This window comes from Microcebus murinus, chromosome 9 (genome assembly GCF_040939455.1).
Source record: "Microcebus murinus isolate Inina chromosome 9, M.murinus_Inina_mat1.0, whole genome shotgun sequence".
NCBI classification, from domain to species: domain Eukaryota; kingdom Metazoa; phylum Chordata; class Mammalia; order Primates; family Cheirogaleidae; genus Microcebus; species Microcebus murinus.
This window is the reverse complement of record NC_134112.1, coordinates 82119473-82133664: the sequence shown is the minus strand read 5'-3', so window position 1 is coordinate 82133664 and position 14192 is coordinate 82119473. Positions and strand designations below refer to the sequence as shown.

Below are 14192 nucleotides of genomic sequence, written 5' to 3'. Positions count from 1 at the left end.
TGATGATTAACTTACCTTTTAGTTAGTAGCTTCTATCTGCAGAGAATAATTGTAACTGGCCGATAAACAAATTTCAATGACCCCTATGGTTTTTTTTATAATCATCTCCTTTAACTAACTACATCAACTTGTGAGTTATTTCCCAGAGATGGTGGATTTTCTACAGGAAAAAGGAACTGAGATCCTGAAGGCCCCTGGGTAGACTTCCTGATGCCAAGACTCACCATCCCCCACAACATGCTCCCAACCCATGTAGCCCCTTGTTAGTTACCACGCCCTGCCCCAGGGCACATCTCCACTCCTTTAAAAGCCCATGAACTCTGTTATTGGTAGAGATGGATTGCTGTTCTCCCTACAAGATGTCTGTTGTAGGCCGGGCGTGGTGGCTCACGCCTGTAATCCTAGCACTCTGGGAGGCCGAGGCGGATGGATTGCTCAAGGTCAGGAGTTCAAAACCAGCCTGAGCGAGACCCTGTCTCTACTATAAAAAAATAGAAAGAAATTAATTGGCCAACTAATATATATATATAAAATTAGCTGGGCATGGTGGCGCGTGCCTGTAGTCCCAGCTACTCGGGAGGCTGAGGCAGAAGGATTGCTTGAGCCCAGGAGTTTGAGGTTGCTGTGAGCTAGGCTGACGCCACGGCACTCACTCTAGCCTGGGCAACAAAGCGAGACTCTTGTCTCAAAAAAAAAAAAAAAAAAGATGTCTGTTGTATTAAAAAAATTCCTTCCTTCCTTGGCAATACTTGGATCTTTGTGTGACCAGCAACTGTCCCTAGACTGAAACCCCCTTGCAGTTTCAACAACAGAATGATTAAGATCATAGCAATTAAGAGCCCACACTCTGAAGCCAGATGAATTGGTTCTAAGTCCTGCCCCTGCAATTTACTACCATGTTTTGAATTTGGTTCTTTTGTTTTGTTTTGCGAGGGAGGGTACTACTTGGATAAACAGAATGATTTAAGCATCTTGATCCTATCAAGCTGGAAATATCAGAATTATTCACTAAGTTGTGGATAGCGGCCCCTGCCCTGATTCCTCTGCCTGTTTCCCCAGCTCTCTCCCACTTTTGCATTCACGAATCCCTTTGTGAGTGGATTCAGCTGCATTATTTATGTCATGTTGTCTGGCAATGTGCGAGGCTACAGAGACACAAAGATGACAGATCATAGGCTCTACCTTTAAGGGTGGATAAATATATACAGCGGACAGAGAATTGTAAACAAACACATTCATCACATTGTTATCGGTGCTGAGATAGAGAACTTTTCAGGGTACACTGCAGCACAAAGGAGGGAAGGTGAGTTCTGCCTGAGAAAACAAAGTGGAGGAGGTTGTCAGAGTAAGGAAAAGTCTTTGTGGAAAGTTGATGCCTGAGCTGAATCTTCAAGTGGTCCTGCTTTTCACCTGTGCTTTCAGACCTATTCTAACCCTGGGGCAATGGGAACAAGACAGAGTTTCCACAGACAGGCTCAGAAATGTTACCACATGTCCTAGACCCTACTGGATTTGTCCCAGTGGTTGGGGCTCCCACAGTGCCTCCCAGGTCTCTTAGTGGCAATCAGTTAAGGCATCTGCTCTTACCAGGAATGACCCTGGCCCAAAGTCACAAGCCTCTGGTCTCTGTTCCCATCCCCTTCCTGTCTCCCATGAAAGGCTCTGTCCTTAATATTAGGTTGTTGTCTTAACCACATATAGTACCCAAACCCTGACCCAAGACTTAAGCCCTTCTTTGAACTCTAGCTCTGTGACCATGATCCCTGCTGCTTATCTTGTCCTTGCCATCCCTTTCCTTTGGGATCTGGATTTTGTTTTATATCCCAGCTGTAACAGAGTAGTCACCCCTCCTCCCATAGATATGGAAGGGTAATATTGACAGTGGGAAACATGGCCAGAGGGGGAAAAATACAGCAAAAATATTTTCTGTCTCTTTAAAACATCTCCCACTCTTTACTGGGGACCAAAACCTGCATCCCTGTCTCAGGCCAGTGGTCAGCAGAGGAAGGGTAATGTCTTTTGTTCTTTGTGCTACAGGAGATGGCTCAACCCCACCCAGACTGGGCAGGCAGAAGTTCCAGGCCGGGCGCAGGTGGCTCATGCCTGTAATCTTAGCACTCTGGGGGCGGAGGCAGGAGGATCGCTCAAGGTCAGGAGTTCAAAACCAGCCTGGGCAAGAGCGAGACCCCATCTCTACTAAAAATAGAAAGAAATTAATTGGCCAACTAAAAATATATAGAGAAAAAATTAGCCGGGCATGGTGGCACATGCCTGTAGTCCCAGCTACTTGGGAGGCTGAGGCAGGAAGATTCCTTGAGCCCAGGAGTTTGAGGTTGCTGTGAGGCTGATGCCATGGCACTCTAACCCAGGCAACAGAGTGAGACTCTGTCTCAAAAAAAAAAAAAGAGGAAAAAAAAAATTTTAGAGGTCCAGCTGGGCCTCCCAGGTAGTTAGAGGTCACAGAGGTCTGGGGAGAGGAGGGTTAGGAGATTGTCTTCCCCAGAAATGGGATGGACTACACTTGAACAGCAATTGCCTGAAGCTAAGTGGCACCCCTTTAAAAGCTTTGTATTTCTGCTTATTAGTAGGACAAGGGCATTTTCCAGACAGAAGTCTCTATCCTCCTCATTTGCTGGCAAATTAATAAATTCCTCTTTCCTTCTCCTCAAACCACTTGTTCTCGTAGCCTCAAGGACAAGTGCCAAATTTTCGGTAACACTGCCATCCGACAAAAGAATGATCTCCAGAATGGCCAACCATCTATCTAGGTCTGCTTGAATTCCCCACATCTGGTGTTCCCACTTACCTGTAAGACCCAGCCCTAATTGTGCCTGGATTATGGCTAATGTGACAAAGCTAACTTGCTAATTTGACAAAGACTCTCTCTTTGACCAAACTTCAATCAGGCTCCCCCAAGCCCTCTTTTCAATTAGGCCTCTACCCTGGCCTTGTCCTTTCTTTGGCCCAGTTTTAGCAAGAATCCTACTTTTAGTAATTTTCCATCCTCAGATGCCTTCATCCTGCTCCCTGGCTATAAATTCCCACTTGCCCCCGTTGTATTTGGGGGTTGAGCTGGATTAATATTCCCTATTGCAGTAGAGTTGACCTCTATTACAATATCCTTGAATAAAGTCTTCCCTTATTGGGTTAACATGTGTCAGAATAATTTTGTCTTTAACATGTGCCATGCCCTTTGGACAACAACTATGGACAGCCCACAACCCAGGTGCCCTTCAGGGTCCTGTTGCCTCCCCTCCCTACTCTAGGAATGAGGTCTTATTCCAGGCTCTTGAGCTCCTCTTCCTCGCCAGCCCCTAGCTGACACATGTAGCAATACTGCTCTGGTAGAGTCACCTGAAAACAGAAACCTAGAGAGGATAGCATAATTCTATTCCAACCAGCTTCACCTGGTTCATTCAGTCAGATAATCAAAACATATGAATAAATTTAAATAGTTTTTCAACACAAATAATATATTTTCAAAGAGCCTTCTTATTTGTTTTACAGATATAAGCAAAATACATACACTCAAGGCATAAACTGTCTTGTGCTCTTTCGAATAAAAAAACAGTCACAGTAGATACAGATCTTCAGTGTTCCAGTGGTGCCATACACAAATTTGCTGGCCTTTTTTTGGACAAAGAATTGTCTGAAATTTTACCTCTTGGGTTCCAAGTATGTTTTTGTTGTTAGTAGAAAGACTTTATCATAAAAGTCTCCTCACCTAGAGCTCTGGTGATTTTTCGTGTTTTATTCATCTCTTTCATTTGGCTTCAAGTACAGTAAGGACTTGATAAAATTCAAAATTTACTGAATTTTGTGTTAATGTCAGGTATGGGATTTTCTTCTTGAGGCTCCCCCTTCATTGGGGGTGTTTGTAGGAAATGGCGGGTCAACCATTCATTGGTCCTCAGGGCTTTGCAGTGGAGGCAGGGCCTTTCTCTGATTTGGTAATTTCCAAGATTCCTTTGCCTCTGAGCTGTTTTTCTCCTCTTCATACAGTCTGGTGATGGGTGGTGTTCACTCTCACTCTCTTTCCACGAGGAAGCCCCCGAGTTAGAATCTTCACTGTCACACTCAGTAGTGTCACTGTCTTGTGGATTTTGATTGACCTGGTTTAACTGAGACTGGCGCCTGGCTCGTCTCTGTTCCAGATAGGCATTGACCAAGGCCACTTCTGAGTCAGTTACAGGGGTGAATTGGCTCTGCTTTGGTTTCTTCATCATTTGTGAACTGTCCCAGGCAGCATCTTTGCTTTGCCGTTTATGGGAAGTATTTTTGCTTGCTAACAACCAACAAAACAAATTGACAAGTTAGGTACAAGTTGTAGATTACTGGAACCTCATATTACTCCATGCATCCCATGTGTGCAGGCTCACTCTTAGTGGCCAGTCGTCCAGCCCCTACTTTTCTCCAGTCATTTGCAAGTGCTGGCAGCTGACTGCGTTTCCCAGCACCACACCCCATCTCCTACAGCCCAGAGAGCTTAGAGGCTTGACATATCACTTTTGAAGCTTTGTGGAACCCTGGATATAAGATCAAAGGAAAAGATCTCTAAAGTTTTCCAGAGAAGGATGTTTTTTCCTTTGAAGTCTTAAAGATTCAAGTGTGTATATGAATGTGATTTGGATAGCAGGAAGGCAAATCTTTTCTTAAGCTAGTGATGTGCTGGAGTTGGCTCACAAGAGCTAATACATTTTGAGAAATTTTGTGAGATGATTAAACATCGCTAGTATCAAAAATTAAATTATACAAACTTACAATAAAATCAATTTGCTAAATATAAAGATAATAAATACTCGAAACCCATCACTTCCTAATTATCTTGCTCCATTTTATTATGCTGTATGCCCTTGAAGTTTTTTCAGCCCATTGTATCTGGATGTTTGAAACACTATGTAGGAGTGTGCAGCTTCTCACCTCTTCCCAACTCCACGTCCAGTGATATAATGTTCCTGGCTTAAAACCAGCTTTAAGGCCGGGCGCGGTGGCTCACGCCTGTAATCCTAGCACTCTGGGAGGCCGAGGCGGGCGGATTGCTCAAGGTCAGGAGTTCAAAACCAGCCTGAGCGAGACCCCGTCTCTACCATAAAAATAGAAAGAAATTAATTGGCCAACTAATATATATATATAAAAATCAGCCGGGCATGGTGGCTTGTGCCTGTAATCCCAGCTACTCGGGAGGCTGAGGCAAGAGGATCGCTTGAGCCCAGGAGTTTGAGGTTGCTGTGAGCTAGGCTGACGCCATGGCACTCACTCTAGCCTAGGCAAGAAAGCGAGACTCTGTCTCAAAAAAAAAAAAAAAAAAAAAAACCAGCTTTAAGCCTGAGCAACATGGCAAGACCCTGTCTCTACAAAAAATAAAAAAATTAACTAGGCTTGGCGGCCTATGTCTGTAGTCCCAGCTACTCAGGAGGCTGAGACACGAGGATCACTTAAGTCCAGGAGTTTGAGGTTACAGTGAGCTATGATGACACCACTGCACTCTAGCCTGAGCAATTGAGTGAGACCCTGTCTCAAAAAAACAAAAAACCCCACAGCTTTAGTAAGGGTATTATATCATGAAAATTAGTAAACACTAAAGATCAGGGCTTGATGTATGGTTTTGTTGACTGCCTACCTAGGCTTAAGAAAATGATGGAGAACATGTTACTAATGCAGATTACATTTCAGTGCCATGCCTGTAGCCACTACCTTGTGACTACCTCAAAAATGAGGAAACATTCTTCCAGTATTCTAAAACTATTATGCATTTCAGGAAAGAAGTCACTCACATCATTGACAACCAAATTAAGTTCCACCATACATCTTCTGTTTCACTTTGATCCTACTCCTTAACTTAGAGGAAAATAACATTCATGCTGGAACCACACTTGTTCATTAAGTGCAACCATGGTTGGCTAAGGATGCAAGGGTCTGGCAAAAATCAAGGAGAGTATTTTGTGAGAATCAGTTTGCTATATGGAATTTGCCATAAAGAGTATTGTATATTTTATTATTTATAAATCATGTGATACATATCATTTATATCAGTAAAATTTTTAAGAAATATATGTAAACACATAATTTTGGAAAGCCAGTTGTTAAACATCTACCAGCACACCACTGCTGCAGGTTCTTGAAAAAGATGTTGTATAGAACCTATAAGCCTGTAAAAGCACTAATAATGAAAGTTGTTACATGAAAATGATTTTATGTAGAAAGTCAACCTTCCTTTGGGTCGAAAAGTGCCACACGTGGGTATTTGTAACTGCAATCTAAGATCTTTAACTCATTCTTTTCTTAATAGCTGATCTCAACAATGGTAGGCAAGTATCTCTAATGAGGTACCTCTTTGCTTTTTGGGTTATAGCAACCCTTCTCTGAAAACCTTGAGAGTGGAGTTCTCTTTCAAGATATCTCTTTTTAAAAAATGCATTGGGGGTGGAGGACCTAAATATTTTAAATTTAATGGAGGAAGGACAAGCCATGTGAAAGGAGAGTGCTGAGGAATGCAAGGAGAGCTTGAGCTCTACCTACCAGTAATTCATAGCTTCTAGGGCCTCTGCTAAGGCAGCTAAGGCATTCCTCTGCACTAGGGAGTCAAAAAGCAACCAGCTCACCGAACGGGCCTTCACTGGTGTGAAGAGACCTCACAACATTTATTTTTTTTCTTTCTTTCTTTTTTTTAAACATCCGTGCTGTAAAGAGCTTATGACACTCTTGACTGTTACTCTGTTGTTCATGTTCCACATTCAGCACATATTTCTCTCCTCCCAGTCCAATACTAAATATGCACTGGCTCTCACCTTTACTTACTGAAGTGCTTGTCCCACTGTCTTCATCCTTTTTATTCTCAGACATCTGTTTTGGAAATATAGATTAGTAAGAGTGATCTCAGTTGTTTTTCACTAATATCTATTTACTTGTTAAGAAATACTATTGCTTAGGCCCTTTGACAATGTTTAATTTTAAACATTGAGTTTAAATGAGTGCTTATTGAGTTAAATAATAAGTTGAATAAGTACTAATTGAGTTTCTGTTTATAGTGATTCTACTTCTGCTGCCCAATAAAACCATGCTTTGATAGCAGAATCTATCAAAATGTTTTGAACCAAGAAAAATGGAACAAAGACTAGAGAGAAAGTCATACTGATAAGGAGCTACAGGCTATAAAGTTTCCCTGTACCCATTTAAATTCCAGAGAAATAGCATTTAAAAACAGATTTATAGTACTCAGATTAGCTTAAAATTAATTTTTAAGGACATTTGATCAGGTCACATTATTGACAGTTCTTTAAGTAAGATGTCTACTATGTGACATATACATACACTAAGATCTTTAACTGAATTCATGGACTTAATATCTCCTTACTCCTTCAGAAAGTTTCCTTCAAAATGCAACCATAACATGTTATTTGTGAATATGGCATCCAGAAGAAATGAATTTCTTCAAATAGTTCCAATTTCAAATATGCTGCCCCATTACTCCATAAATATATTTGTCCCATTTTTCAGATTAGCATCCCACTTTCTGATGCTGAAATGGTTCTGCCAAAAGGTACATATATATAAGTCTTTCAGAATGTATCAAAAATTTTAGAAATTTTCATTAACACCTTTGACACATAATTCTTCCTTTGGGAATCTATTACAAGGAAGTAACCTCCAAAAGAGAGAAAGATTTGTGCACAGAAATATTCATTACAGTGTAATTAGGATGACATTCAAAATTCAAAATTCAAAACTAGACAATGATTAAGTAAATTATGGTACAATCATATGATACATAGCAGTAAAAATTATAATACAATTATGTCATGAGGAAATATGTGACACTGGATTAAACATCAAGATGCAGATTTTTATATACAGCATAATCACAAGTTAGCTAAAAATATGAAGAAAAAAACCCTTACAAAAATGTATAAAATTTTCTTTTTTTAAACATATAAAAGTAGCAACAGTTGGCTTTAAGGTATAAAACTGATTTTTTTCCTTCTAATTTTTTTAAATTGTCTACAATTAGAAAAAAATGATTTTATGTAGAAAGTCAAACTTCCTTTGGGTTGAAAAGTGTCATACTTGGGTATTTATAACTGCAATCTAAGATCCTTAACTCATTCTTAATATCTGATCTCAACAATGGTAGGCAAGTATCTCTAATAAGGTACCTCTTCACTTTTTGGTTATAATAAGCCTTCTCTGAAAACCTTGCAAGCAGAGTTTTCTTTTAAAATGTCTCTTTTGTAAAAATCATGGGGTGGGGCTTAAATATTTAAAATTTAATATGTAGAAGGAAGATTATTAAAAGATTGGATGTTTATAAACCTAAAAGTAGTTGATTATTTCTATATAATCTGGAGTGATTTTTATTTCATTTTGTATACTTTCCTATAATTTCCACATTTTCTATAATGTGTCTTTTGTAATGGAGGGGGGAAAGTGTTAAAAACACTTATTAGGCTTATATCATTTCCACAGAAAGCTTCCACAGTTGATGTCAAATCAAAACATAACCACAAAATCAAAAGAAAGATTTTGCATTAAGCTAAGTGGAGTCATATGAACTGTGGTTGCAAAAAGCATTTTATTAACTGACTTTGTGTGTGACTTGGTGAGTGAAAACAGGGCAGGGTAGAAAATGTGGGCTGTGGCTCTCTCTGCCACTAACCAGCTCTGTGGTTTTACCAAGCCACTTAACACCTCCTAAGCACAGTTTGCACATATGCAAAATAAGGAGTTTGGGCTAGGATTGTCCAGAAAAATACTGGCACTAGCAATCTGAATAAACACTAAACATATAAACTAAATATAGTATTTATAGTCTCTGAAAGCAAAAGAGTAAATGCATCTTAAAAAGTGGCAAATCCAGAGGAAATCAGCCAGCCGGCTTCATGTTGGAGGATAATTACCACCATATTTCCATCATGCTTTTACCATTACTTCAAGGTTTGTAAATAAAGGCTCATAGTTTAGCAGAGAAAATGAAGAAGTTCAAAGTGAAGGAAAAAATCCATCCTCCTTCACTAGCTCTCATATGGTTCTCAGATTTCAAATCTGGAGCCCTTCAGAAGAAGCAGGCCAGCCTATTGTAGCTGCCACCAGGGTATAAAGTGAAAGACGAAACCTCTACAATAATTGGGGTTTTAATCAGCACTGAATAGGTTTAGTTCAACACTATAAACTATACTTTGAAGCAAACAAATAATATGGCAGGAAATCTGGGTCTATTCCCCCTTTGTCACTAACCGCTTGTGTGACATTAGACAAGTCACTTAGTTTCCTTGGGCCTTATCAATAAAAAAAGGCGGTGGGGGGGGATAATGATATTTTACTTGCCTATAGACAGACAGGAGGCTGGACCCCATGCTCTCTTGAGGTTCTTGAAGCTGAGAGTTCTATGACTCCAAAGAGCTGATGCAAGCAAGGGAGCAGAGGAATAGCTTAGACCTTGTAAGTGGTCTTCATGATGAAATTGCCAGTGATCAATTTCAATTTTTTATTAATTTTCTAAAGTAGCTTTTCTTGCCAGGCCAGGCAAATTCAATATACTTAGCCAGGGAGTTTAAGACACATATAAGCTATCACAACTCTAAATCTCCTTTTGCCAAAGTATTTACCGTAAGAAGCATTTAGACTTTAGATGAAACTTCTTGGCCCAGGAAAAAAAAAAAGAAACTTCTTGGCCAGGAGGTGGTGGGGAGAAGTCTTTGATTGTTATAATGGAATCCAGCTGGCATGGACTTAACACACTTTCTCCTCTCCATCCTGAGCTGACCTAGCACCAAGTCTAACTGACCACTGCCAGCCCAGGGCTATAATGCTAATGATGGTAATTTGCTTAATCATCAGCCTGCAAGGATTGGCCAGCAAGGATTCCATGTCAGCGAATTATAAGAGCTTGGTTATTCATAATATGTTGGGGGCATTACAGTCCTGATAAAGTAGAATATCTCATTCTTAAGAAGATGGCATTTTCTTCCAGTGTCAAGAGTGGTGACTTCAGTTTTATTTTGTTTAGTTCTGCATCTTATTCTATGTAGAAAGTATATTGCCTCATACCAAAAACCCCCAAATCTTACATGTATTCTATCAAAAAAGAATTTGGAAGTCATTGACCAGTAGGGAAGTTTGTCCCAGCATTACATAACATATGGACAAACTACAAACAAACTAAATGTTTCAAAATTGCAGAATTTTTATGCTACAATCAAAAAACAGAAAATTATACAGTCATTAAAATTGCTACTGAATGAAAATAATTTGGAGAAGTATTAATATTATTAAGTTTTAAAAGCAGGATATGAAAATATATACAATATAATGCAAACCATGAAAGATCAAAGATAGAAAGCTGGAGAGAGAGAGATTGGGAAGAGAGAGGGAAAAAAGTAGAAGGACATACTCCAAAATGTTAACAGTGGTTTTTTCTGGGAACTAGGATAACAGTAGTTTTAAATTTTTTTCTTCATCTTTTTCATATTCTTGTACTCTCTAGAATGAGATTGCATTATTTTTTTTTATTTTTTTTTTTGAGACAGAGTCTCACTTTGTTGCCCAGGCTAGAGTGAGTGCCATGGCGTCAGCCTAGCTCACAGCAACCTCAAACTCCTGGGCTCAAGCGATCCTTCTGTCTCAGCCTCCCAAGTAGCTGGGACTACAGGCATGCGCCACCATGCCCGGCTAATTTTTTCTATATATATTAGTTGGCCAATTAGTTTCTTTCTATTTATAGTAGAGACAGGGTCTCGCTCTTGCTCAGGGTGGTTTCGAACTCCTGACCTTGAGCAATCCGCCCGCCTCGGCCTCCCAGAGAGCTAGGATTACAGGCGTGAGCCACCGCGCCCGGCCAAGAGATTGCATTATTTTTAAAACTAAGAAACAAACTTTTTTTGTTTTTTGAGACAGAGTCTCACTCTGTTGCCTGGGCTAGAGTGCCATGGCGTCAGTCTAGCTCACAGCAACCTCAAACTCCTGGGCTCAAGTGATCCTCCTGCCTCAGCCTCCTGAGTAGCTGGGACTACAAGCATGAGCCACCATGCCTGGCTAATTTTTTCTATATATTTTTAGTTGTTCATCTAATTTCTTTCTTTCTATTTTTAGTAGAGACAGGGGTCTCACTCTTGCTCAGGCTGGTCTTGAATTCTTGACCTCGAGTGATCCTTCCACCTCGGCCTCCCAGGGTGCTAGGATTACAGGCATGAGCCACCACACCGGCCTAAAAAACAAACTTTAAAAAAGTAGTTCCTTGGGAAAGCCTCTAACCAATGCTCACACATTTCTGAAAATAAAATAATTTCTAATAAAAAAAAGTAGTTCCAGCCAGGTGTGGTGGCTCACGCCTGTAATCCTAGCACTCTGGGAGGCCAAGGCGGGCGGATTGCTCGAGGTCAGGAGTTCGAAACCAGCCTGAGCAAGAACGAGACCCCGTCTCTACCATAAATAGAAAGAAATTAATTGTCCAACTAATATATATAGAAAAAATTAGCCAGGCATGGTGGCACATGCCTGTAGTCCCAGCTACTTGGGAGGCTGAGGCAGAAGGATTGCTTGAGCCCAGGAGTTTGAGGTTGCTGTGAGCTAGGCTGATGCCACGGCACTCACTCTAGCCTAGGCAACAAAGTGAGACTCTGTCTCAAAAAAAGAAAAAAAAAAACCAGCCTGAGCAAGAGCAAGACCCCGTCTCTACTAAAAATAGAAAGAAATTAAGTAGCCAACTAAAAATATAGAAAAAATTAGCCGGGCATGGTGGCACATGCCTGTAGTCCCAGCTACTTGGGAGGCTGAGGCAGAAAGATTGCTTGAGCCCAGGAGTTTGAGGTTGCTGTGAGCTAGGCTGACGCCATGGCACTCTAACCAGGGCAACAGAATGAGACTCTATCTCAACAACAACAACAAAAAGGTAATTCCATCAAAGTAAAGTGAATTTATTTTATGAAAAATTCCCTAGTATACAGTAAATATATTAGTTAAAATGAAAAAGGATATCCTACCCAAACAGAAGTCCGAGAGAAGAACATCAGGAACGATATAATGACAAAATACCAAAGCAGGAAGCTCCCTATTGTCCCACAAGAATCTTCCTTCCGACATTCATAATCCTGATTTGGAATAGCAAAACTTAAAGGTATAGGGGGAGGATCCACCTCCCAAAACAAGGAAAAAAGATCTCCCATGATGGTTTCTTGCTTAGAAAATAAAACATGCTCAAAGTGATGAAGATGTTGGGAACTACTTCACTCCATCATGTATGACAACTTCCTTGGCAACCTATTATGACATATACTAAAGCAACTGTTGCAGGAACTGACAAAGATTACTTGGATTTCTAAGGTTTTTGGAAGATTTATCCAAATTACTTCTATGAAAGTTTATGATATTTCCCCCCATACCTCAATATGGTGCATTCTGCCTTAATCTTTTTCTCTTAAAATTTATATATATTGGGCCAGGCACGGTGGCTCACGCCTGTAATCCTAGCATTTTGGGAGGCCAAGGCGGGAGGATTGCTTGAACTCAGGAGTTTGAGACCAGCCTCAGCAAGAGTGAGACCCTGTCTCTACTATAAATAGAAAGAAAAAGAAATTAGCCAAACAACTAAAACTAGAAAAAATTAGCCTAGCACAGTGGTGCGTGCCTGTAGTCCCAGCTACTCGGGAGGCTGAGGCAGGAGGATCGCTTGAGCCCAGGAGTTTGAGGTTGCTGTGGGCTAGGCTGATGCCACGACACTCTAGCCCAGGAAACAGAGTAAGACTCTATCTCAAAAAAAAAAAAATCATATACATTGTATTTTCATATCTTTACATCTAAGTCTCTAAGGTATTCACTCATTTTTATTCAGTCTCTTTTGTATGTATACCATTGTATTAATAAATTAAGATATACAGTTCTAATGTATTACAGACTAAATCGTGTTCCCCAAAATTCATACATTTGAAGCCCTTACCCCCAATTTGACTGTATTTGATATAGGGCCTTTATAAAGGTAATTAAAGTTAAATGAGGTCCTAAGGGTGGGTCCCTAATCCAATACAACTGGTATCCTTATAATAAGAGGAAGAAACACCCAAGATTCAAGAGCACAGAAAACAAGGCCATCCGAGGACACAGGAGAAGAAGATGGCCATCTGAAAGCCAAGGAGATTGGCCTCAGGAGAACCAATCCTGCTGACACCTTGATGTTGGATTTCCAGCCTCCAAAATTTTAAAAAAGTAAATTTTTGTTCTTCAAGCCACACTATCTGTGAGATCTTGTTATAGCAGCCCTAATATAAAATGCCAACTGTCTATCAAATTTGGTCAGTACTATTCTTTTTTAAGCTTTGAATAAATGCACAATAGCTTGTAGATTACATTAAGCAGGAATAACATACATGTGCCTATTATGAACTACATCAAATGTCTACAATTTCTTCTTAGGAAAGAGTCAGACATGGGGGAGGTGGGAACCTGGTATTCTAATTTTGACTATACATTGAACCTTTTCACTTTGAAAAATTTTCAAGTTAGCTCATCTCTAAATCTAAAACTAGAGCAAAATAACATTGCTGCTAAGGCAATCTAAAAATGATAAAAAGCTCACTTAAAAATCTGTTAGATCATCAAGAGCCCAGCAAACTTGCAGATTTTCATTACTATGCAATACCATGAGGAAACTTCATTTTCTTCTATTTGACCTCAGGATCATTTTAGGAAAAACTTTAGTCATTGGATATCCATGATGTAATAATCCACTAGCTTATTATGACATGGCTTAATGATTTTATTAGGAGGCACATTTCTCCATATGCAGAATGAGGCCCCGGGCCTTGCGTGTCCTCAGGTCCTGCGCTTCCTGGCCGTTGACCATCTACCTTGGGCGGGTGTCATCTCCTCCAGGAAGCTCTCTGGGAGCTTGGGCTGGGCTGGACTTGCCTCCTTGGGGCTCACCGTGTCCACCTCACCTGCCCACCTATGGCTTCTGCCGGCCTCCCTGGGGTTGAGCTCCTCCTGGCAGTGACCCGGGAACTCGTATTTTCTATATTCCCGCGGCTGGCCCAGTGGCACACTATAGGCATTTGTATTTGTTAAATAAAACCAAACTCAACTCCCTGATGAACCTTTTCATTAGGATTAGTCCTTCCAAAGAATATGCAGGAAAACGTGTTATTATTTTTTAACCTCAAAACCACTAGCAATTTCAATAAAACAAATTGTGGCTTTGCTTGTTA

At 40.3% G+C, this 14192-nt stretch overlaps 1 protein-coding gene across 1 annotated transcript; it reads right to left on the bottom strand.

The window, feature by feature from the left end:
- Positions 1-3463: 3463 nt before the first annotated feature.
- SSMEM1 (serine rich single-pass membrane protein 1) lies at positions 3464-12238 on the bottom strand. Its single transcript, XM_012789219.3, has 3 exons — positions 11976-12238; positions 6789-6843; positions 3464-4285 (listed from the first exon to the last, which is right to left on the bottom strand). The coding sequence occupies exons 1-3, from the start codon at positions 12156-12158 to the stop codon at positions 3801-3803; spliced, it is 723 nt and encodes a 240-aa protein (XP_012644673.1). The 5' UTR covers positions 12159-12238; the 3' UTR covers positions 3464-3800.
- Between the last annotated feature and the right edge of the window lie 1954 nt (positions 12239-14192).

Coding starts and splice junctions, on each gene's coding strand:
- SSMEM1 (XM_012789219.3), bottom strand. CDS start 12,158: ATGGGAGATCTTTTTTCCTTGTTTTGGGAGGTGGATCCTCCCCCTATA. Junction 6,844..11,975: donor TCTCTCGGACTTCTGTTTGG/GTAGGATATCCT, acceptor TTTCCAAAACAG/ATGTCTGAGAATAAAAAGGA. Junction 4,286..6,788: donor AAGCACTTCAGTAAGTAAAG/GTGAGAGCCAGT, acceptor GTTGGTTGTTAG/CAAGCAAAAATACTTCCCAT.